This window comes from Anthonomus grandis (assembly GCF_022605725.1).
Source record: "Anthonomus grandis grandis chromosome 1 unlocalized genomic scaffold, icAntGran1.3 Chromosome103, whole genome shotgun sequence".
Taxonomy (NCBI): domain Eukaryota; kingdom Metazoa; phylum Arthropoda; class Insecta; order Coleoptera; family Curculionidae; genus Anthonomus; species Anthonomus grandis.
Genome location: NW_026088425.1, coordinates 109,587 through 134,450, shown reverse-complemented (window position 1 = coordinate 134,450; position 24,864 = coordinate 109,587). Strand labels below are relative to the sequence as shown.

The 24,864-nt window shown below is 31.6% G+C and overlaps 1 protein-coding gene across 1 annotated transcript; it reads right to left on the bottom strand.

Annotated features, from left to right (window-relative positions):
* Positions 1–9,842: 9,842 nt before the first annotated feature.
* Positions 9,843–23,023, bottom strand: LOC126749363 (regulator of MON1-CCZ1 complex). The gene is made up of 9 exons (XM_050459030.1): positions 22,583–23,023; positions 20,110–20,316; positions 19,819–20,048; positions 19,604–19,760; positions 13,996–14,165; positions 13,611–13,937; positions 13,381–13,551; positions 10,078–10,246; positions 9,843–9,946 (listed from the first exon to the last, which is right to left on the bottom strand). The coding sequence occupies exons 1-9, from the start codon at positions 22,962–22,964 to the stop codon at positions 9,894–9,896; spliced, it is 1,866 nt and encodes a 621-aa protein (XP_050314987.1). The 5' UTR covers positions 22,965–23,023; the 3' UTR covers positions 9,843–9,893.
* Positions 23,024–24,864: the final 1,841 nt, after the last annotated feature.

The following is a 24,864-nucleotide window of genomic DNA, read 5'->3' as shown; positions in this document are numbered from 1 at the left end:
TCCTTAATTTCCCACCGATTTTCATGAAAATTGCATTGATGCCAAGGGTTTTTAATTTAGAACAATAAATGTATACTCTCACGAGATGTGTATTGGAAATTTCCAAAGTTACAGGGGTATTTTCAAAAATATGACAAATTACCGAAGGTGTGTAAGAGGCAAACTGGACCAGTTTTCTTAATTTCCCACCGATTTTCATGAAAATTGCATTGATACATAGGGTTTTTAATTTAGAACAATAAATGTATCTATAAAAAAAATTAAAAATTGGAAATTTTCAAAGTTAAAGGGGGGTATTAAAAAATATGACAAAATAGTCATACAAGTTCTATCAATTCAATAACAATAGTAATATGAAAAATAATATTAATTATAAAACAATTTAAATAAACTTATTTCATCAAGCAGACCCGTAATGAATAAAGGGTCCCAATAAGGCTTAATACTTTTGATACCTGGGCAAGCAATTGTTCTCTCTACACAAGGGGAGACTGTGATGTGATTTTGCATAAAAATCATAATAATAATAACAACAATAAAAACAACAACAATAATAAACACAAGAGTAATAAAACAAACAATAATAAAAACATCTCTTTATTCAGCAAATATAATGACCTAAGGAGGCAAAGATTAATTAACTCACCCTCTCCAATCCAGATCCTCAGCCCGACTTCCATATCCAGACTCCTGACCCCACATTCATAGAAATGGCAACAACTGCATTATTTGATAGAAAATTTAATGTTTCTTAGCAATAAAGAATATTTTCATCTCATCTTATTGCATCTAAAAAGAATTACACATTCAATTTCACAATTCACTTACAAATTTAAGATCTTTACTTACAATTTTGCTCATGACTTTCTTCTGAGCAGACATAATCATTAGAATTTGAGCTGGTGAAACCTCTAGAGTATCTGAAGAACAAAAACTATAAGAAATGGGGTTAAATTTAATTTAAAAAACCCAAAATACCTTTTTGCAACTCCCGTTGCTCTTGGGTGTTAGGGTGTATTCACATTTGGGTTCATCCCAGTTTTTGTGGCAGTCCAGACAGCTACGCGGCACACTTGCTGTCTACAGGAGCAGCCCTTGCATTTCTGGAATAAATTGTGAGTTTTACAGGGTATTTATATTTAAAAAATAGTTAAAAACAATGTAAAAAACAGATTCTCTATAACTTGTTTCCTAACCGCTCATTTTTAATATACCAGTGACCAATACATGAGAAAGGCAAGGCCCTGCAGACCAAAAGCCCCCCTTAATTTCAGAGAATTCACTATTTTTTTTCTTTTAAAGCTGCTATAAACCAAGGAAATGCAATAATAAATGGGAAGTGCACCTTAAAAAAGTATTTATGAAGAACCTTTAGAAGTAACACTATGTTAGTACTAAAAATAAAATGTAAACAATGGAACAATAACAATTTTTAACCTATATGTGCAGGATCTCGGACGTTCAGGGGGCTTCTGGGTCAATAAACAACAATATTCCCTGAATATTCATTGATTTACAAAATATTTTATAGGAAATCCGGTATATTTTCATAAAAAAAAAACAATTAGGTTATAAACAAAGAGAGAGAAACTATGACAAATGACAAGTGACACTGTGCCAATTCGATTCGACAGATGAACTTCAACCGTCAAGCTGCCAACCGGTTTGGTCGAATTCGCCAACTCCGGCATTGACAGTTGACAGTAAAGTTCTGGAATAATTTTTTTTCATTTGGAATTTTGTAGAATCTCTAACTGAAAATAAAAAGAAATTATTGAAAAACACTTGTCCAATGCCCATTTGCCCCCTGAAATAAGAAAGAGTCAATAAAAATCGATAATTGCGCAAATATATACTGCGCTGCAGCAGTAGGGACACAAAACATTAAATGCCGATAACTTACCGGTAAAAACGAGATGAACCGTGAAAACGCGATCAGAGTACGCGGAAACGACGTACGACGCAATTTCACGATAATTCCTCATTGTTTCGACGCTTTTCCCGGGTTTTTGAAAGAAAAACCGGGACGCGATCCCGACCCGACGAATTCCCAACGACGAATGAGGCGACGCGGAAATAGCCGAACGCTGCCGATTGCCGACGCTGGAATTCCCCGAGCGCAACTCGGTAGTGTTAAATGTTCGATAAATGATTTTTACGACGTTGCCACATCTACGTTTTATTTAATAATTTATAAATTATTTATTATTTTTTCCTGGAATAGGGTTGACCTTAAATTTAATTTATATCTATCCGTTCTAACTCACGTTTAGAGGCCCTCAAGGGGGCGGAAATGTTGGGAAAACGTTTCGAAAGATTCGGAAAATTGAATGCAATGAATTTTTTACAGATTTTAGTAGAAATTACACGAAGATGGAGTCTTTTTAGTAGCAAAACTGTATTGCTAAATAATCCAATTTTTAAGAAAAAAGGTCCATCAGGAAGTGTTTGGCCCAGAAAGACGCTTCGTATGCTAAATTCATCCTCAGGGATTACTTTAAGTGTATTTAGAACAGTTATTAATAAGGAAAACTCCAGGGAAATTTTCTAAAAAATGTTTTTTTTTTGGAGAATCTATGAGGCTGAGAGAAAAATCGTTCCAATAAAAGTTGTTAAGCCTTTGAGGAGCTTCAATTTGCAAAATATTTCACGATCTTATCTATTACCATTTTCGAGAAAATGTATGAAAACCGATTTTCTTTATTTTCAAATTTTCTCTGGAGCTATGAGGAAAATTGTTGTTTTTACTGTTGCGTTGGATTCTATGTAAGGATGCCTAAAGAAAAGCTAGAATCCCTTTTTGCCCTAAATTGCATATTAAAGGAGCTATGGGCGAATCTTTGAAAACAGCCCAAATTCCAGCTCAAAAATTTCCAAAAATTAACATTTTCAAAAAATGAAAAAACAAAATTACCACGGGCTAGAGCATAAAATTATCATCAAGAAACCCTAATAACATTTTTTTCTAAGAGTCATAATAACGGCACAACAAATTTTTGAAAATTAAAATTTCTCAAAACCACCTCAAAAAATGGCTGTAACTCAAAAACTTGTCACGCTTTATTCCAAAAAGGTGGTGTAGTAGTACTGTGTCAATTTTTATTCCAGGCATTTTTTCTGGTACTTAAATTTTTAATATAATACTAAAATTTAAAAATAAAAAGGATGATTTTTCGTTGTATGTACACGTCATCCGAGTGACGTAGATACACGAACAAACCCGAAGACGTAAAAGTGAAAGTACCGAGTGTCCGAGAGCGTCGAATCGTGGCCGCTCGTGTATGTTCGGCTGCGAGGGGGGGGGGGGGAGGGGAGAAAGATCTTAGCAGGCCACGGCAGTCGCTCGGTCAAGTCATTCTCTCGGTGACATTCACCGAAGGCGGATGGGAAATGTAATCGTAGTGGTACTAGATTTACTGTTTGTTGTTATTTTGTTTGTAAGTACTGTTTAATTTATTTCAAGAGCATGCTCTTTTATTTTTTTGTCATTTTGCGTTATAATTATTATTGTAGAAATGTTTTCTTTTGACGATTGGATATGCATTTGGTTTAAATTTTTAATTAAAAAAATTTAAATTTCTCTGTTTTGCAATTCGGGGGTTAACTTCAAGGGGTTAAGGGTTGCTTTCTTTTATGGGTTCATTCAAATAAAATTTAAGGGGTGAAGTGCTTTTATTTATTTGTTAAATTCACGCTTAAAAGGAGTTAAAAATTTTGGTTACTTTTGAAAATTTAAATATTACTTTAAAGGGAAAAAAGGATACCTACAAGCTTATACTTAGTGAATTTATTCGCTAAATTCACGCTTTACAAGGGGTTGAAAACTTTTGATTAGGTTTCAAAATTTAAATATTATTTTAAAGGGATAACAACATAATATAAGCTTGTACTTGGTGGATTTATTCGCTAAATTCACATTTAATTAAAAAAATAACTGTCGATCTTTTGTGGCATAACATCCAACTGTTCACCATACGATCCATGAATTTTCCGAACCCAAGGGTGAACCGGTTTATTCATCATATCCTGGTGGACCAAAGAGAACTCAAGGGTTTCAGTACTTGGGAGGGGGAGGTCATGCTGTAATCGCTCTGTACAAAGGGGCTTGGTGGCTAAAGATCCTCCTGATGCTGAATCTCCTTTTGTTCTTTTAAGAGGTTACGTTTCAACGGTTTGGCAGTTATGGAAGTTTATTCGTTAAACTTCCTTCTTAGTGGGGTTTTATTTAAAGTGGATTTATTCGCTAAATTCACATCAAAACAGTCAGAGGGATGTCTAAGGGGGTTAAATTCAAGTTTCAGAAGGGCAAATATAGAAATTTAATAAGCAAATTAAGTATCAGTTGTTGTTGATTCTATGAATACATATCCAGTCGTCCAAAGTTGCGCTAATAATATATTTTATTGAGTTACATTTTTTGTACATATTGACACTTACTTTTTAATATGTTTTAAGCATATTATGTAATTGAGTTGATTTACTGTATACTGTTTGTCTATTTTTATTCTTGGTAATTTAAAATTTGACTTAACATGTTACCAATGGGCTTTATATCACTGAAATATTATTGACAAAGCACGTAGCCAGCCAGTGCACCTTTTCCTTGAAAATTTGACTAAGCATTTACACAATGTGCCTAAACCCCCTTAAACATTGACTAATCACGTAAGCAGTGTGCTTTAACACCGTGAAAACTTGACCAGAGGAATGGGTTTTAGTGGGTCGGAGGGTGGCCAACTCCAACCCCACACTACCCTGGACGTTTGACAGGAATCATCCCTGTCCAACGTCCAAGGTGTCTGTTTGCAGATTTCCTAAACCTCTTTTAAAAAAAAAAAAAAAAAAAAAACTTAATAAGGCCAAATTAAGTTTTACTCAATTACAGGGCACCAACTCTTGAAGAAATTGCTGCAATTAGTTAGGATTGTATATATTTATAATGCCCATACTTAGAACTTGTTTAAATGATTTGTACTGTTGCAACTTTTATGGTTTATATAATTTAAATTGTTTTTTATTTGTATTTATTTATTTTAATTAGGTTTTGAATTGTTACAAGCTACTTGGGCAATTTTTACTAATATGTAGACTTATGCTCTGATGACATGTTTTATCCGCTATTGATCTCGATTAGAAAGATAGTTCTTTACATTATTTATTATAATAGTCATTATACTCGAAACCGTACTGACTTCTTAGTCAATTGATGCATAGGTATCAAACACTATTTTGAATAAAGGTTCGTTAAAAGTTTAAGTGGCTGCCAAAAAATAGTAAGGGACGTAAAAATTTTGGTGCATTTAAAAGACTAATAAAAAATTATGTACCAATTGTATGAAGTTCAATTTCAATTGCTTTATAACCATATTATACCTTTAAAAGTTTATTTATGCAATTACATTGTAAATTTGTACCATTTTCTTTATAGATACTAAATAAATACACATGATTACTATTGTATTAACAAAAAAAAAATAGGAACAAGGATACCAACCTTGAATCATAATCCAGAAGCTGCTCTCCGTCCTGTCGTCTTCTTCGTCCGTAACCCTGGACAAGGGACCCTAAACAGGTACTAGCTTTCCGGGCCAGAAAGCACCTGGAATCTGCAGTAGGCAGGGATCGATTCACTTTCCCTGAATAGACATCTCCGACAAAGATGCCTACCTGCTACCTGAATAAAACCTGGCAATAGTAGAGTCATATAACATCCAATTAATTAGTGTAGCAAATGTGGTAGTAGTCATTAAGTGCTTCGTTTAATGGGGGTTAATTAATTTCGGGATTCGGTTAATTAATTGGTTAATGATAATTAATAAAAGGAGGTTTTTGGATTATTTAAGATTTCCAGTTAGTCTATAAGTTTCAAACAATCTTTTACTTGGTTTATTACGGACAGTAAGTAACTGGGGCATTTTTTCAAACAGACAATAAAGCAGTCTATTTGAGTATTTGTTATTCATTTTGGAGCTGTTTTGGACACAGTTGGGACTCAAAATGATTTTTTTTTTAGTTTCACTGCGTTCCTGTCTTTTGTTCCTAAGTGAGTGGCCTCCTTCAACACTTTTTTGGGGTTTTCTTTAAAAGTTTTTTATATGTGAATGAAAAAACTGATGTTTCCCTAAAAAAAGACTGTCCAAGAAACCAACTAGGGCCTTAATTTCAATTAGAGATCTTGAGAGGTTTTGACCTTCGAACCTACTAAAAATTAATGCATTTAATCACGTTTAAATATGGCAGAGTAGGTACGGTGGAAATCTGGCTTATTTGGATTATTTATTTAAGAAAAAATCCATTAATGGTCTCGTTGTTTCCAAGAAAGAAAATTCCCAACAATTTACTTCTTGGGTGTCAAAGTCCTGTACCCAAATTAGAGGAACCCAAGCAAAGTGACTGTCTTCTTACAGGATTTCCTCCTTAGATAACTCAAAAAGTAGTGGACCTCCAAGACAGTAAAATATATCGTTTTATTCAGCAGAAAACCCTTCAAATTTCCCTAAAAACCCGATGAAATTCCCCCAAGTAGTTTTCTAGTTATACTCGACCAAAGTTCAAATTTTTTAATATCAAAGAACGTCTGCACCTAACGCGGTAAAGCCCGGACCTAGAGAGACGTTTCTTACATGAAAACCATCTTCAGGGATTACATTAAGTTGGAGTAAAAGAATTATTAGCAAATTATTTTAAGGATTTTTGTCATGCAAAATTGATGTGAAACTAGGTACTCGTTTTTTTTTTCAGTTCCTCTAATTTGGTCGAATTAATAATTATTTATAGTACTGGGACGCCTGGACTATGGATGTAGAATGACTTCTATAGACTTATAACATTCCTCCATTGATGGACTTCTTTAATGAAATACCTGGACTATTATCATCTCCAGTAGTGCAAGAGCCTAGGTTCAATAATCATTAAATTTAGTACAGGCACACCTGGACTATAGGATTTTGTAGACAGAGTGTGTAAGTCTAATTTTGTCCTATTAATGGATTTTTTGTTTAAGACTGATGCGCCTGGACTATCACTAGTCCAAGGGCATAAATATAATTTTTTGTTAATTATTGGAAGGTTGGTTTATAGCCATTTTTGAATTTTTAAGAGTGCACCTGGACTATTAAGGATTATAGTCTGAATATTATAAGGTCTTAATTGGCCTTTCCTATGGGAAATGGAGATTAATGAAATAAGACTTTTTTGCTTGGTTTTTTGTGCTTTACACCTCAGTAAAAGAATTTTTCGATTCGGATAACTTTTTAAAATTTTTGGATTTTTTTGGGTAGTACTAGGGTCAAAAGCCGAAAAATGCCCATAAGTTCGTCCCTGTTTATTTTTCGAAAAAAAGTTTAAGATACTTTTTCGTTCAGAGTAGGACGGGGCTTCTTATGGTGAAAGAAAAAGTTAAATTTTTCTAATAGTAATGGAGAAAATGGAATTTATTTGATTTGGGGTTTTTCCCCATTTTCTCGGGCTGTATTACAAGTAGAAGCAAAATTTCTTTACTTGCGTGCAGGTCTTGATATTTCCACCAACTCTTGTTTAAAACAATTTTTTCTCAGACCCATGGATTTTTTGGAAAAAAATAAAAACCGATTTTTCTCAATTTTTCAAGGGTATATACATACCCCTTTCGAATTTTGGCCAAAAAATTTCAAATTTCATTTTAGCGTTTTTATTGCATCAATCTGTAGTCATGGAAGGCTTTAAAAAAAAAAATAAAAAAAAGTCAAATTTTTTTGGGTCTTTAGGACCAAAATCCAAAAAAATGCCAATAACTCTCTCAGGGAACATCGTGCATACAAATAGCTCTAACTCGATAAATCTCGGACCTAGAGAGACGTTTCTTACATCAAATCCATCTTCAGGAATCCCTTTAAATCGGTGCAAAAGAATTATTAAAAAAACCGAAATAGTTTTTAAGTTAGAAAGAATTTTGTGTCATATGCAACCTGAATTTAAACTGTTTTAGGGTTTTGTCAAGTAAATCGTTTTGTAACTTTAAAAATATTTAAGCCAAAAGAAACTATAGCCCCTCGTTTTGTTCAGCATTAACCTCTTCAGGTTTTTGTAAACCTTTTATAAGGATTTATACAAAAATTGAAAAAATTCCCCCAATTTATTCAAAAAATCACTAAAAAATTCCCCGATTTTTGCCAAAAGTTACTAAAAATGAGAAAACTTCCCCAAATTCCTCAAAAAGCCACTAAAACTTGAAAAAATGCCCCAAAAAAGTCACCAACTTAACCCAAAAGTCACTAAAAATTTGAAAAATCCCCAATTTAAATAAAAAATTACTAAAAAATCCCCAATTTCCTCCAAAAGTCATTATTCCCTAACTTCCTGGAAAACCCCCTAAAACTTGAAAAAACGCCCCAAAAAAGTCACCAACTTAACCCAAAAGTCACTAAAAATTTGAAAAATCCCCAATTTAAATAAAAAATTACTAAGAAATCCCCAATTTCCTCCAAAAGTCATTATTCCCTAACTTCCTGGAAAAAAACCCCCTAAGACTTGAAAAAACACCCCAAAAAAGTCACCAACTTAACCGAAAAGTCACTAAAAATTTGAAAAATCCCCAATTTAATTAAAAAATTACAAAAAAATCCTCAATTTCCTCCAAAAGTCATTATTCCCTAACTTCCTGGAAAACCCCCTAAGATTTGAAAAAACATCCCAAAAAAGTCGCCAACTTAACCCAAAGGTCACTAAAAATTGAACAAATCCCTCAATTTAATCCAAAAATCACTAAAAAAAATCCCAATTTCCTATAAGTCCCTAAAAATTCCCCAAATTCCTTGAAAAGCCACTAAAACTTGAAAAAATTCCCCAAAAAAGTCAGCAGTTTCACCCAAAAGTCACTAAAAATTTAAAAAATCCCTCAATTTAATCCAAAAATCACTAAAAAAATCCCAATTTCCTAAGTCCCTAAAAATTCCCCAAATTCCTTGAAAAGCCACTAAAACTTGAAAAAATTCCCCAATAAAAGTTACAAACTTCCTCCAAACATATATTTAAAAAATGAATAAACAAAAAACCCAAAGTTTACTGTTGGCTACCATGTATGTCTTCAAAAGTCACTAATCCAGAAGCTGCTCTCCATCCTGTCGTCTTCTTCGTCCGTAACCCTGGACAAGGGACCCTAAACAGGTACTAGCTTTCCGGGCCAGAAAGCACCTGGAATCTGCAGTAGGCAGGGATCGATTCACTTTCCCTGAATAGACATCTCCGACGAAGATGTCTACCTGCTACCTAAATAATCGCCCGATAATAGCCCGACCCTTTTCCAAAATTAATCGTTTTGTATCCAACGATTATAAGGCAAGACTATTTCACCGGTAACAATGCACTTCCACAATCATCATTTATGGACAAAGTATATAAATTTCAATTTGAAATATATAGACCTTGATATGGACTTATGAAAATCCACATTCCATGTCCAATATTACAGGTACCAAATTTCGCCTAATGTGTGGGGTCCGGATGTACTGGTAAAGTGCCTCATTAATTTCTTGAAAATGAATGACCAGAAATACTTGAAGTTCCTACTGTCCAGCACACTTTGCTTTAGTTGGGGGTACATTTTACTTAGGGAGGCCTCCACGGTCTCCCGACTTAAGTCCGCTTGATTTTTTACTTGTGATGTAAATAACAATTGATTCGACATTCGACGTCGAATGTTTGCTTGGATTGATGTTGAAGGCGGGTACTTTGAACAACATATTTGAAGTTAAAGAATGCAGAGGCAAAAAAAATGCAAATTTTTAATTAAAAAGCCTCTTGTTCCTGTATTCTTCTGACGTACGAAAAATTGGGTTTAAAGGGATTTAAAAAAGAAATATCACTCTACTTTAACAATTTAATTTATAATTTCACATTAATTTTCAAAACAAGACTTAACCATCAAAAATCGCGTTATAGTCCCTGATAAACTCGTGAAGACGCTCATCTAAAACAAAAAAAAAAATTTTGTTTGTATTTTACTTCATATTTATTTACATTAATAAATAAATAAATAGTTGTCACAATTCGCCCCCCTGTATAATGTTACTACAATGACTAAAACAAATGAAAGCTTACCGTTCTGCAGTAAATTGGAAAACCGCGGATGGTTCCTGAAGTAGAACAGGACGCTGTGCAGTAAATTGGGATTTCGACTGTTTCTGGCGGCCGTTAAATATTTGCGAACGTTCGCCTCCTCTTTGGCGAGTTTTAGGGCGGACAACACTTGTCCATCGCTAAGTAGTACCTTTAATAAAAAATTTCTTGTTAGGAGAATTAATTTGAAATGTTGTTTTAATAATAAAATAGAGTTTTCTTAATAATTCGGTGGAAGTTTGAGCGGTTTTGGACGGTTTTTCAGGGAGTTATGGGCGTTTTTGTACTTAAGGTTAAAAAAAATTGAAAAATTGTCAGCGTCAACTTTGAATGCGTGTAAAAAATTCCTTATTAAGAAAATTAACTTGAAATGTTATTTTTATGGTAAAATGAAGTTTTCTTAACAATCTAGTGGACGCTTGGGTAAATTTGGACAAGTTTTGAGAAAGTTATGGAAGTTTTTCTCCTTATGGTCCAAAAAAATTGAAAAATTGCTACCATCATCTTTTACTCCCTCTAAAAAATTCCTTATTAAGCAAATTAGCTTGAAATGTTATTTTTATAATAAAATGAAGTTTTTTTAACAATTTGGTGGAAATTTGGGTAAATTTGGACAATTTTTGAGGGAGTTATAGGCATTTTCGTCCTTAGGATCCAAGTAAATTGAAAAATTTTCACCATTATCTTTGACTGCGTGTAAAAAATTCCTTATTAAGAAGATTGACTTGAAAACTATGTTTTTATATTAAAATAGGATTTTGTTAACAATTTGGTGGAACTTTGAGTACATTTGGACAATTTTTGAGAAAGGTATGGGTGTTTTTATCCTTAAGATCCAAAAAAATTGAAAAATCGTGACCATCGTCTTTGATTGCGTGTAAAAAATGTCTTAATAAGAAAATTAACTTGAAATAAAACTTTTATAATAAAATGAAGTTTTCTTAAAAATTTGGTGGAAGTTTGGGTAAATTTGGACACTTTTTGAGGGACTTATGGGCGTTTTTGTACTTAACCTCAAAAAAAAATTGAAAAATTATTACTATCACTTTAACTCCCTGGAAAAAATTTGTTATTAAGAAAATTTATTTAAAACATATTTTTTATAATAAAATGAAGTTTTCTTAAAAATTTGGTGGAAGTTTGGGTAAATTTGGACACTTTTTGAGGAAGTTATGGGCGTTTTTGTACTTAAGATCCAAAAAAAATTGAAAAGTTATTACCCTCAACTTTGACTTCGTGTAAAAAATTTCTTAATAAGAAAATTAACTTGAAATATAACTTTTATAGTAAAATGAAGTTTTCTTAAAAATTTGGTGGAAGTTTGGGTAAATTTGGACAATTTTTGAGAAAGTTATCGGCATTTTTGCACTTAAGGTCCAAAAAAAACTGAAAAATCGTTACCATCACCTTTGACTGCCTGTAAAAAAATTCTTAATAAAAAAATTGACTTGAAGTATTACTTTTGTAATAAAATGAAGCTTTCTTAATCATTTGGTGGAAGTTTGGGTAAATTTGGACACTTTTTGAGGATGTTATGGCTGTTTTTGTACTTAACCTCAAAAAAAAAATAAAAAATTATTACTATCACTTTAACTCCCTGGAAAAAATTTGTTTTAAGAAAATTTATTTAAAACATAATTTTTATAATAAAATGAAGTTTTCTTAAAAATTTGGTGGAAGTTTGGGTACATTTGGACACTTTTTGATAGAGTTATCGGCATTTTTGCACTTAAGGTCCAAAAAAAATTGAAAAATTGTTACCATCACTTTTGACAGCCTATAAAAAGTTTCTTAATAAAAAAAATTAACTTGAAGTATTACTTTTATAATAAAATGAAGCTTTCTTAATCATTTGGTGGAAGTTTGGGTAAATTTGGACACTTTTTGAGGGACCTTTGGGCGTTTATGTACTTAACCTCAAAAAAAAAAATGAAAAATTATTACTATCACTTTAACTCCCTGGAAAAAAAATTGTTATTAGGAAAATTTATTTAAAACATAATTTTTATAATAAAATGAAGTTTTCTTAAGAATTTGGTGGAAATTTGGGTAAATTTGGACACATTTGATAAAGTTATCGGCATTTTTGCACTTAAGGTCCAAAAAAATTGAAAAATTGTTACCATCACCTTTGACTGCCTGTAAAAAATTCCTTATTTAAAAAATTGACATAAAATGTTGCTTTTTATTATAAAATGAAGTTTTCTTAATCATTTGGTGGAAGTTTGGGTAAATTTGGACTCTTTTTGAGGAAGTTATGAACGTTTTTGTACTTAAGGTCCAAAAAAAATTGAAAAATTGTTACCACCCACCTTTGACTGCCTTTAAAAAGTTTCCTAATAAAAAAATTAACTTGAAGTATTACTTTTGTAATAACATGAAGCTTTCTTAACCATTTAGTGGAAGCTTAAGGAGGGACTTATGGGGGTTTTTGTACTTAACCTCAAAAAAAAATGAAAAATTATTACTAACATTTTAACTCCCTGGAAAAAATTGTTATTAAGAAAATTTATTTAGAACATAATTTTTATAATAAAATGAAGTTTTCTTAAAAATTTGGTGGAAGTTTGGGTAAATTTGGTCACTTTTTGAGAAAGTTATCGGCATTTTTGCACTTAAGGTCGAAAAAAAAATTGAAAAATTGTTACCATCACCTTTGACTGCCTGTAAAAAATTCCTTATTTACAAAATTCACATGAAATGTTATTTTTATAATAAAATGAAGTTTTCTTAATCATTTGGTGGAAGTTTGGGTAAATTTGGACACTTTTTGAGGGACTTATAGGCGTTTTTGTACTTAACCTCACAAAAAAATTGAAAAATTGTTACCATCACCTTTGACTGCCTGTAAAAAATTCCTTATTTACAAAACTCACATGAAATGTTATTTTTATTATAAAATGAAGCTTTCTTAATCATTTGGTGGAAGTTTGGGGTAAATTTGGACACTTTTTGAGAAAGTTATCGGCATTTTTGCACTTAAGGTCCAAAAAAAACTGAAAAATTATTACCATCACCTTTGACTCTCTGTAAAAAATTCCTTATTTACAAAATTGACATGAATTATTGTTTTTATTATAAAATGAAGTTCTTTTAACAATCTAGTGGAAGTTCGAGTAAATTTGGACAATTTTTAAGATAATAATGGGCATTTTTGTCTTTAAGCTCCAAAAAAAATTATTACATCAACTTTGACTGCCTGTAAAAAATTTCCTATTAAGAAACCTAACCTAAAATATTATTTTTATCATAAAATAACCCTTTCTTAACAATCACAATACATACTTCTTGTATTTCCTCGTTGGCCTTGAGCCTCGCGAGCATATCGAGCGCCATCTGTTTACTAGAGGGATGCATATTGCCCAGAGATAACAACAGCACCGCCATCGGTTTACTGTCCGCTATCACCCCGTACTGCAACAGCTGCTGTAGCGCCGTAAACTTCTTTTGTTTCGCCTAAAAATGGGAGAAACATTTTACATAGAAAAACCGGAACTTGAACCCGGAAGTCGAACCAAATTAGTGACCAACATCCGATTCAACCCGAACTGGGCGGGGATCCCGAACTCCGCCAACGAACTCACGTAAGCCAGAAGAACCCCCCTCTCGATATCCCCGGTGATTTTTTGAAAAATCTCGTCGACCATGACGTTTTGATCGATGAGCACCCGGGGCCGTTTCCTATTGGCCAAAGGGGGGCTCAAGGGGGCCCCCGGGGGCGCTCCCGACTGACTCTGCAGCTCCGTTTCCACCCACTCCCTATACACGAAGTTGACGTGGTTGAAGACCGGCTGTAGGGCGTCCAGGGGCGGCCTGGGACCGTTGATCGCGTCCAAAAGGAGCTGCAGAATACAATCATCATTAAAGTGCCTCAATTTTTTTTTTTGGGGGGGGTGGTACCTTAAGTAAAACGGGTTTGCCTTCGTGGCGTTTCAGTAGAACCCGGGTGCACACCTCCAGGTCCCGGATTTCCTCGCACAGTTCCTGGAGGCGAAGTTTGATGTGCCACAGGCAGCCCAGTTTCGCGTCGATCACGATGTTCGGCTGGAAGACCACCCAATTGGGGGAATCTTGATTGGGGGAAACGTTAAGGAAAATCCTGGCAAGGATTTATTGAATTTTTTTCGTGTGGGAAAATAGTCGTTTTTTTGTTTTAAAGCGGGTCGAACAGGGATGGACTTGATTCATTTGGGTGATTTTTTAACCGTTTATTTCGTCCAGGCTTTTGGAGTATTTTTTCCAGTAAGTTTGAGCGATTTTGGACCATTTTTGAGCGACTTATGGGCATTTTTGTACTTAAGGTTCAAAAAAAATTGAAAAATTATTACCAAGAACTTTGACTGCCTGTGAAAATTTTCCTATTAAGAAAATTAACTTAAAACGTTGTTTTTATAATAAAATTAAGTTTTTTTAACGCTTTAGTGGAAGTTTGATCGATTTTGGACAATTTTTAAGGGAGTTATAGGCGTTTTTGTACTTAAGGTCCAGAAAAAAATTGAAAAATTATTAACACCAATTTTGACTGCCTGTGAAAAATTTCCTATTAAGAAAATTAACTTAAAACGTTGTTTTTATAATAAAATTAAGTTTTTTTAACGCTTTAGTGGAAGTTTGATCGATTTTGGACAATTTTTAAGGGAGTTATAGGCGTTTTTGTACTTAAGGTCCAGAAAAAAATTGAAAAATTATTAACACCAATTTTGACTGCCTGTGAAAAATTTCCTATTAAGAAAATTAACTTGAAATGTTGTTTTTATAATAAAATGAAGTTTTCTTAACAATTTGGTGGAAGTTTGGGTAAATTTGGACAATTTTTGAGAAAGTTATCAGCATTTTTGCACTTAAGGTCCAAAAATAATTGAAAAATTGTTATCATCACCTTTGACTGCCTGTAAAAAATTCCTTATTTACAAAATTGACATGAAATGTTGTTTTTATTATAAAATGACGTTCTTTTAACAATCTAGTGGAAGTTCGAGTAAATTTGGACAATTTTTGAGACAATAATGGGCATTTTTGACCTTAAGGTCCAAAAAATTGAAAAACTGTTATCATCACCTTTGACTGCCTGTAAAAAATTCCTTATTTAGAAAAATGACATGAAATGTTGTTTTTATTATAAAATGAAGTTCTTTTAACAATCTAGTGGAAGTTCGAGTAAATTTGGACAACTTTTGAGATAATAATGGGCACTTTTGTACTTAAGGTCCAAAAAAAATTGAAAAATTATTACCAAGAACTTTGACTGCCTGTGAAAATTTTCCTATTAAAAAAATTAACTTAAAACGATGCCTTTATAATAAAATTAAGTTTTTTTAACGATTTAGTGGAAGTTTGATCGATTTTGGACAATTTTTAAGGGAGTTATAGGCGTTTTTGTACTTAAGGTCCAGAAAAAAATTGAAAAATTATTAACACCAATTTTGACTGCCTGTGAAAAATTTCCTATTAAGAAAATTAACTTGAAATGTTGTTTTTATAATAAAATGAAGTTTTCTTAACAATTTGGTGGAAGTTTGGGTAAATTTGGACAATTTTTGAGAAATTTATCAGCATTTTTGCACTTAAGGTCCAAAAAAAATTGAAAAATTGTTATCATCACCTTTGACTGCCTGTAAAAAATTCTTTATTTTCAAAATTGACATGAAATGTTGTTTTTATTATAAAATGAAGTTCTTTTAACAATCTAGTGGAAGTTCGAGTAAATTTGGACAATTTTTGAGACAATAATGGGCATTTTTGACCTTAAGGTCCAAAAAATTGAAAAACTGTTATCATCACCTTTGACTGCCTGTAAAAAATTCCTTATTTAGAAAAATGACATGAAATGTTGTTTTTATTATAAAATGAAGTTCTTTTAACAATCTAGTGGAAGTTCGAGTAAATTTGGACAACTTTTGAGATAATAATAGGCACTTTTGTACTTAAGGTCCAAAAAAAATTGAAAAATTATTACCAAGAACTTTGACTGCCTGTGAAAATTTTCCTATTAAAAAAATTAACTTGAAATGTTGTTTTTATAATAAAATGAAGTTTTCTTAACAATTTGGTGGAAGTTTGGGTAAATTTGGACAATTTTTGAGAAAGTTATCAGCATTTTTGCACTTAAGGTCCAAAAATAATTGAAAAATTGTTATCATCACCTTTGACTGCCTGTAAAAAATTCCTTATTTACAAAATTGACATGAAATGTTGTTTTTATTATAAAATGAAGTTCTTTTAACAATCTAGTGGAAGTTCGAGTAAATTTGGACAATTTTTGAGACAATAATGGGCATTTTTGACCTTAAGGTCCAAAAAATTGAAAAACTGTTATCATCACCTTTGACTGCCTGTAAAAAATTCCTTATTTAGAAAAATGACATGAAATGTTGTTTTTATTATTAAATGAAGTTCTTTTAACAATCTAGTGGAAGTTCGAGTAAATTTGGACAACTTTTGAGATAATAATGGGCACTTTTGTACTTAAGGTCCAAAAAAAAATTGAAAAATTATTACCAAGAACTTTGACTGCCTGTGAAAATTTTCCTATTAAAAAAATTAACTTAAAACGATGCCTTTATAATAAAATTAAGTTTTTTTAACGATTTAGTGGAAGTTTGATCGATTTTGGACAATTTTTAAGGGAGTTATAGGCGTTTTTGTACTTAAGGTCCAGAAAAAAATTGAAAAATTATTAACACCAATTTTGACTGCCTGTGAAAAAATTCCTTATTTAGAAAAATGACATGAAATGTTGTTTTTATTATAAAATGAAGTTCTTTTAACAATCTAGTGGAAGTTCGAGTAAATTTGGACAACTTTTGAGATAATAATAGGCACTTTTGTACTTAAGGTCCAAAAAAAATTGAAAAATTATTACCAAGAACTTTGACTGCCTGTGAAAATTTTCCTATTAAAAAAATTAACTTGAAATGGTGTTTTTATAATAAAATGAAGTTTTCTTAACAATTTGGTGGAAGTTTGGGTAAATTTGGACAATTTTTGAGAAAGTTATCAGCATTTTTGCACTTAAGGTCCAAAAAAAATTGAAAAATTCTTATCATCACCTTTGACTGCCTGTAAAAAATTCCTTATTTACAAAATTGACATGAAATGTTGTTTTTATTATAAAATGAAGTTCTTTTAACAATCTAGTAGAAGTTCGAGTAAATTTGGACAATTTTTGAGATAATAATGGGCATTTTTGACCTTAAGGTCCAAAAAATTGAAAAACTGTTACAATCACTTTTGACTCCCTGTAAAAAATTTCTTATTTAGAAAATTGATATGAAATGTTCTTTTTATTATAAAATGAAGTTCTTTTAACAATCTAGTGGAAGTTCGAGTAAATTTGGACAATTTTTAAGGGAGTTATAGGCATTTTTGTACCTAAAGTACAGAAAAAAATTGAAAAATTATTAACACCATTTTGACTGCCTGTGGAAAATTTCCAATTGAGAAAATTAACTTAAAACGTTGTTTTTATAATAAAATTAAGTTTTTTTAACGATTTAGTGGAAGTTTGAGCGATTTTGGACAATTTTTGAGAGAGCCATAAGCATTTTTGTATTTAAAGTCCAAAAAAAATTGACAAATTACTACAATAACTTTGCCTGCGTGTAAAAAAATTCTTATTAAGAAAATGTAGTTGATATGTTGTTAATATTGTAAAATGAAGTTTTGTTAACAATTTGGTGGAAGTTTGAGCAATTTTGGACAGTTTTTAAAGAAGTTATGGACTTTTTGGTACTAAAGGTCCAAAAAATTGGAGAAAAATCCAACATTTAACTTTGACAGCCTGTAAAAAATTTTCCAATTAAAGTATCAACTTGAAATATCTTTATAAACTTAATATGAAGTTTTCTTAATAATTTAGTGGAACTTTGGGCAAATTTGGACAATTTTCAAGAGAGTTATTGACTTTTTTGTACTAAAGGTCCAAAAAAATGGAGAAAAATCCAACATTTAACTTTCACAGCCTGTAAAAAATGTTCCAATTAAAGTATCAACTTAAAATATCTTTATAAACTTAATATGAAGTTTTCTTAATAATTTAGTGGAACTTTGGGCAAATTTGGACAATTTTCAAGGGAGTTATGGACTTTTTGGTACTAAAGGTCCAAAAAAATGGAGAAAAATCCAACATTTAACTTTGATAGCCTGTAAAAAATTTTCCAATCAAAGTATCAACTTGAAATATCTTTATAAACTTAACATGAAGTTTTTCTAATAATTTAGTGGAACTTTAGGCAAATTTGGACAATTTTCAAGGGAGTTATGGACTTTTTGGTACTAAAGGTCTAAAAAAAATGGAGAAAAATCTAACATTTAACTTTGACAGCCTGTAAAAAAATTTCCAATTAAAGTATCAACTTGAAATATCTTTATAAACTTAATATGAAGTTTTCTTAATAATTTAGTGGAACTTTGAGTAAATTTGGACAATTTTCAAAGGAGTTATTGACTGTTTTGTACTAAAGGTCCAAAAAAATTGAGAAAAATCCAACGTTTAACTTTGACAGCCTGTAAAAAATGTTCCAATTAAACTATCAACTTGAAATATCTTTATAAACTTAATATGAAGTTTTCTTAATAATTTAGTGGAACTTTGGGTAAATTTGGACAATTTTCAAAGGAGTTATTGACTTTTTTGTACTAAAGGTCCAAAAGAATGGAGAAAAATCCAACATTTAACTTTAACAGCCTGTAAAAAATTTTCCAATTAAAGTATCAACTTGGAATATCTTTATGAACTTAATATGAAGTTTTCTTAATAATTTAGTGGAACTTTGGGTAAATTTGGACAATTTTCAAGGGAGTTATGGACTTTTTGGTACTAAAGGTCCAAAAAATTGGAGAAAAATCCAACATTTAACTTTGAAAGCCTGTAAAAAATTTTCCAATTAAACTATCAACTTGAAATATCTTTATAAACTTAATATGAAGTTTTCTTAATAATTTAGTGGAACTTTGGGTAAATTTGGACAATTTTTAAGGGAGTTATGGACTTTTTGGTACTAAAGGTCCAAAAAATGGAGAAAAATCCAACATTTAACTTTGACAGCCTGTAAAAAATTTTCCAATTAAACTTTTAACTTGAAATATCTTTATAAACTTAATATGAAGTTCTCTTAACAATTTAGTGGAACTTTGGGTAAATTTGGACAATTTTTAAGGGAGTTATGAAAGTTTTTGTACGTAAGGTCCAAAAAAATTGACAAATTTTTACCATCACATTTGACTGCCTGTAAAAAAAATTTTATTAAGAAAATTAACTTGAAATGTAGTTTTTATAATAAAATAAAGTTTTCTTAAAAATTTGGTGGAAGTTTGGGTAAATTCGGACAATTTTTAAGACAGTTATGAGTGTCCAATTCGAGTCTTTTTGGACCTTAAAGAATATGGAAATTAAAGAATATAAGAGAAAACTGCTCCTTTCTTGAGAGTCGAACCCGTCGATTCTCACTTTCTTGCTGTAGAATAATAAAAGAACCAAATAACCATTTTAAAACATTTCAAAGGATACAGAGTTCACACTCGTGCCTCTGGGGCTCCACCAATCCGGGCAACGTCAAAACGGTACTTTTAAAGGACTTGGGGGGCGCCACGGCCACGTGGTACCGTACCGTCCCGTCACAGTCCCCCGGCAAAGCGATATCGAAGATCTGAGACTTTTTACTCGCCTACAAACTTATTTTCCTTAATTTCAATTAATTTTTTCCTGGTTCGGTACTTCGATACCTGATGATGCACCACAATTAGATCGTCGACGACGTTTATGGCGAAACGTCCGGACAGGCCCAACTTTAGTACGTGGGACTTTACGGGGGACTGTCCCGGCCCGGAAAGGACGTGGACGTGCACCTCGGCGGTCTGGGGGCCGCTCTGGTGACGTAAGATCAGTACCGCGGGGGTGTCGTAAAGGGTGGCCAGGGTGATGTCCCGTTCTAAGGCCATGCGACCCGGTTCCGCTTCAAAAGAATCGTCGGTTATTAATTGATTCATTGTTACTTTTCATTGGGGGTTTAGTACTTTCGACTTTCGGTAGTTTATTGATGGTGCCGGCTTTTATTAGGACGGGTTGCAGTTGGGAGCCGTGCGACGAGGCCAAAATGGCGATTTTATTGGTGGGACACCACACGAACCATTGCACGGTAACCGAGAGGGTTTTCACTTGTTTCACTGATTTTTTCTCGGGGTTTAGGGTGTACAGTTCCACCCCGTGGTCGGTGATTAGGGCTGAAACAGGTAATTTGATTTTTTACAGGGCAACTTTTGTTGCCTAGATGTTAATGATTAAAAGGGAAAAAAAATTGTAAGGGTTAAAGGGAAATGTTGGAAAATATGCCTAAGACAAAGTGCCGTAGTTTTACCAATTTTTCAACGATTTTCATGAAAATTGGTTCTGTGGGAAGGATTTTTAATTTGGAACAAAAAGTGTGTCTATAAAAATTTTGAATAACTCGACATTTTTAGATTAAAAATTAAATATGAAAAAATGTGTCAAATTATTAAGACTCCCAAGAAGAAAAACTGGAATAAATCCCCTAATTTCCAACCGATTTTCATGGAAATTAGTTCTATGGAAAGGGTTTTTATTTTAGAACAAAAAATGTGTCTATAAAAATTTTGAAAAACTCAACATTTTTAGAGTAAAAATTAAATATGCAAAAATGTGACAAATTATTAAGACTCCCAAGTAGAAAAACTGGAATAAATTCCCTAATTTCCCACCGATTTTCATGGAAATTAGCTCTATGGAAAGGGTTTTTATTTTAGAACAAAAAGTGTATCTATAAAAATTTTGAATAACTCGACATTTTTAGATTAAAAATTAAATTTAAAAAAATGTGGCAAATTATTAAAACTCCCAAGTAGAAAAACTGGAATAAATCCCCCAATTTCCGACCGATTTCCATGAAAATTAGCTCTATGGAAAGGGTTTTTAATTTAGAACAAAAAGTGTGTCTATAAAAATTTTGAAAAACTGAACATTTTTAGAGTAAAAATTAAATATTCAATAATGTGTCAAATTATTAAGACTCCCAAGCAGAAAAACTGGAATAAATTCCCTAATTTCCAACCGATTTTCATGAAAATTAGCTCTATGGAAAGGGTTTTTATTTTAGAACAAAAAGTGTGTCTATAAAAATTTTGAAAAACTGAACATTTTTAGAGTAAAAATTAAATATTCAATAATGTGTCAAATTATTAAGACTCCCAAGCAGAAAAACTGGAATAAATTCCCTAATTTCCAACCGATTTTCATGAAAATTAGCTCTACGGAAAGGGTTTTTATTTTAGAACAAAAAGTGTGTCTATAAAAATTTTGAAAAACTGAATATTTTTAGAGTAAAAATTAAATATGAAAAAATGTGACAAAATATTAAGACTCCCAAGTAGAAAAACTGGAATAAATTCCCTAATTTTTAACCGATTTTCATGAAAATTAGCTCTATGGAAAGGGTTTTTATTTTAAAACAAAAAGTGTGTCTATAAAAATTTTGAAAAACTAAAAATTTTCAGAGTAAAAATTAAATATAAAAAAATGTGTCAAATTATTAAGACTCTCAAGTAGAAAAACAGGAATAAATCCCCCAATTTCCCACTGATTTTCATGAAAATTAGCTCTATGGAAAGGGTTTTTTAATTTAGGATAAATAGTGTATCTATAAAAAATTTGAAAAACTGAAAATTTTTAGAGTAAACAATAAAAAAGAAAAAATGTGACAAATTATTAAGACTCCCAAGTAGAAAAACTGGAATAAATTCCCTAATTTCCAACCGATTTCCATGAAAATTAGCTCTATGGAAAGGGTTTTTAATTTAGAACAAAAAGTGTATCCATAAAAATTTTAAAAAACTGCAAATTTTTAGAGTAAAAATTAAATATGCAAAAATGTGTCAAATTATTAAGACTCCCAAGTAGAAAAACTGCAATAAATCCCCCAATTTCCAACCGATTTCCATGAAAATTAGCTCTATGGAAAGAGTTTTTAATTTAGAACAAAAAGTGTATCTATAAAAATTTTGAATAACTCGACATTTTTAGATTAAAAATTAAATTTAAAAAAAATTGACAAATTATTAAGACTCCCAAGTAGAAAAACAGGAATAAATCCCCCAATTTCCCACCGATTTTCATGAAAATTAGATCTATGAAAAGGGTTTTTAATTTAGAACAAAAAGTGTATTTATAAAAATTTTGAAAAATTGAAAATGCAATAAAATATTAAAAAGAGCTCCCAAACCACTCAGTTGTCTCTCTCGGGCCATATGGGGATCAATAATGAATGACTTCAAATAATCCATCTTATTTTGATCCTACTAACGTTTCCTTTAATTGTATATCTTCCTTATACTATACACCATATTTTCCTTTCAATATCTATTCTTCTACTCGAGGGTTAAATTTTTAAGTGAACTTTTAGCCTCCAATTGTCTCTTAGCCAAAAAAAGAGACTCGCTCTACAGACAAATGCCCCCCTAAGGGCCCAACAGTTACCTAGCTCGTTAATAGTCGCCCAAACGAACCCCAAAACGTTACAGTTCTTCTTGCAACTGACCGAATACTCGGCATCCAAACTTTCCCGGTTAAAGTTCATAAACTCCACGGAACTATTAGTCCTTTGGACCGCCAAGATCTTATGGTCCAAGGAGAGTTTTATCGATAGTACCGTGCCGCGGTCCTCCATACGGAAATTCAGGGGCTTATAGTCTTCACGGGGGCCCTTTACCACCACCCCCATCACACCCCCCGACCTTACGGTGAACACGTCCTTGTTGGAGTCATCGAAGAACACGTTTGTTAACTGGTTCACTGGTTCGAACCTCACGGGTTCCTCAGAGAGTTCCAAGTAGCTTCGGTCGTCCGGTGGTGAGGACATATTTTTCTTGCCGATGGGAGGCTTTGTTTATAATATAATCAGCTGATTCTGACACTGACAATCAGCGGATTCTGACACTGACAATCAGCTGATTGTCACTGAACATTAAGGTTATAGCACATGTATGAAGCTTATATCGGAATCGTATGTCGGCCATCTTGCTTAGCAAAATTGACAGGGAGCTGATAGAAATTTTTTTGGTGCATTTTCAAAAAAAAAAGTTATTAAGCTTTTTTGAAGGATTTTAGATGTTCTATCGATGTACCAAAAAAAAAATAATTAAAAAAAAAAAAAAATTTTTTGCCAAATTTTTCTTAAAAATTTGCTAATTTTTCAAAAATTGTCCATAACTTCTTTATTTTGAAATTTACGAGTAAAAGTTATTCTACATAATTTGTAGCATTTTTAATGAAGAGTAAAATGGTAAAAGAAAATTTTTAATTTTCCCAATAGTTTTCGAGAAAATTCGGAAAAACTGTTTAGAGGTTTTTCTCGATTTTCTGGAAAACTATTGGAAATAAAAATTATTTTTCTATGGCATCTGATGCGCATTGACATTCCACACAACTTTTGTTATAACAATTTTTTTCTCCAACAAATAGTTTTCCCGGAAAAAAATAAAAACCGAAATAATGAACATTTTCCCAGGGGTACCCACCCCTTTCGATTCTTTCAGGCAGAATTTTTTCGGAAATTTGGGTATAACTTTTTTTTGGTGCGTTTTCAAAAAAACAGTTATTAAGCTTTTTTGAAGGATTTTAGATGTTCTATCGATGTACCAAAAAAAAAATAATTTTTTTAAAAAAAAATTTTTTTGCCAAATTTTTCTTTAAAATTTTCTAATTTTTCAAAAATTGTCCATAACTTCTTTATTTTGAAATTTACGAGTAAAAGTTATTCTACATAATTTGTAGCATTTTTAATGAAGAGTCAAATGGTAAAAGAAAATTTTTAATTTTCCCAATAGTTTTCGCGAAAATTCGGAAAAACTGTTTAGAGGTTTTCCTCGATTTTCTGGAAAAATACTGAAGATAAAAATTATTTTTCTATGGCATCTGATGCGCATTGACATTCCACACAACTTTTGTTATAACAATTTTTTTCTCCAACAAATAGTTTTCCCGGAAAAAAATAAAAACCGAAATAATGAACATTTTCCCAGGGGTACCCCTTTCGATTTTTTGAGGCAGAAATTTTTCGGAAATTTGGGTATAACTTTTTTTTGGTGCGTTTTCAAAAAAAAAGTTATTAAGCTTTTTTGAAGGATTTTAGATGTTCTATCGATGTACCAAAAAAAAATTATTTTTTTTGAAAAAAAAATTTTTTGCCAAATTTTTCTTAAAAATTTGCTAATTTTTCAAAAATCGTCCATAACTTCTTTATTTTGAAATTTACGAGTTAAAGTTATTCTACATAATTTGTAGCATTTTTAATGAAGAGTCAAATGCTAAAAGAAAATTTTTAATTTTCCCAATAGTTTTCGAGAAAATTCGGAAAAACTGTTAAGAGGTTTTTCTCGATTTTCTGGAAAACTATTGGAAATAAAAACTATTTTTCTATGGCATCTGATGCGCATTGATATTCCACACAACTTTTGTTATAACAATTTTTTTCTCCAACAAATAGTTTTCCCGGAAAAAAATAAAAACCGAAATAATGAACATTTTCCCAGGGGTACCCCTTTCGATTCTTTGAGGCAGAATTTTTTCGGAAATTTGGGTATAACTTTTTTTTGGTGCGTTTTCAAAAAAAAAGTTATTAAGCTTTTTTGAAGGATTTTAGATGTTCTATCGATGTACCAAAAAAAAATAATTTTTTTCAAAAAAAAATTTTTTGCCAAATTTTTCTTTAAAATTTTCTAATTTTTCAAAAATTGTCCATAACTTCTTTATTTTGAAAT

What these genes read in the sequence shown, in the direction of transcription:
- LOC126749363 (XM_050459030.1), bottom strand. Translation starts at nt 22,964, where the DNA reads ATGTCCTCACCACCGGACGACCGAAGCTACTTGGAACTCTCTGAGGAA. An exon ending in GGCGACTATTAACGAGCTAG is followed by an intron (nt 20,317 to 22,582) that starts GTAACTGTTGGG and finishes TACCTGTTTCAG; the next exon opens with CCCTAATCACCGACCACGGG. An exon ending in GCAAACCCGTTTTACTTAAG is followed by an intron (nt 13,938 to 13,995) that starts GTACCACCCCCC and finishes TGTATTCTGCAG; the next exon opens with CTCCTTTTGGACGCGATCAA.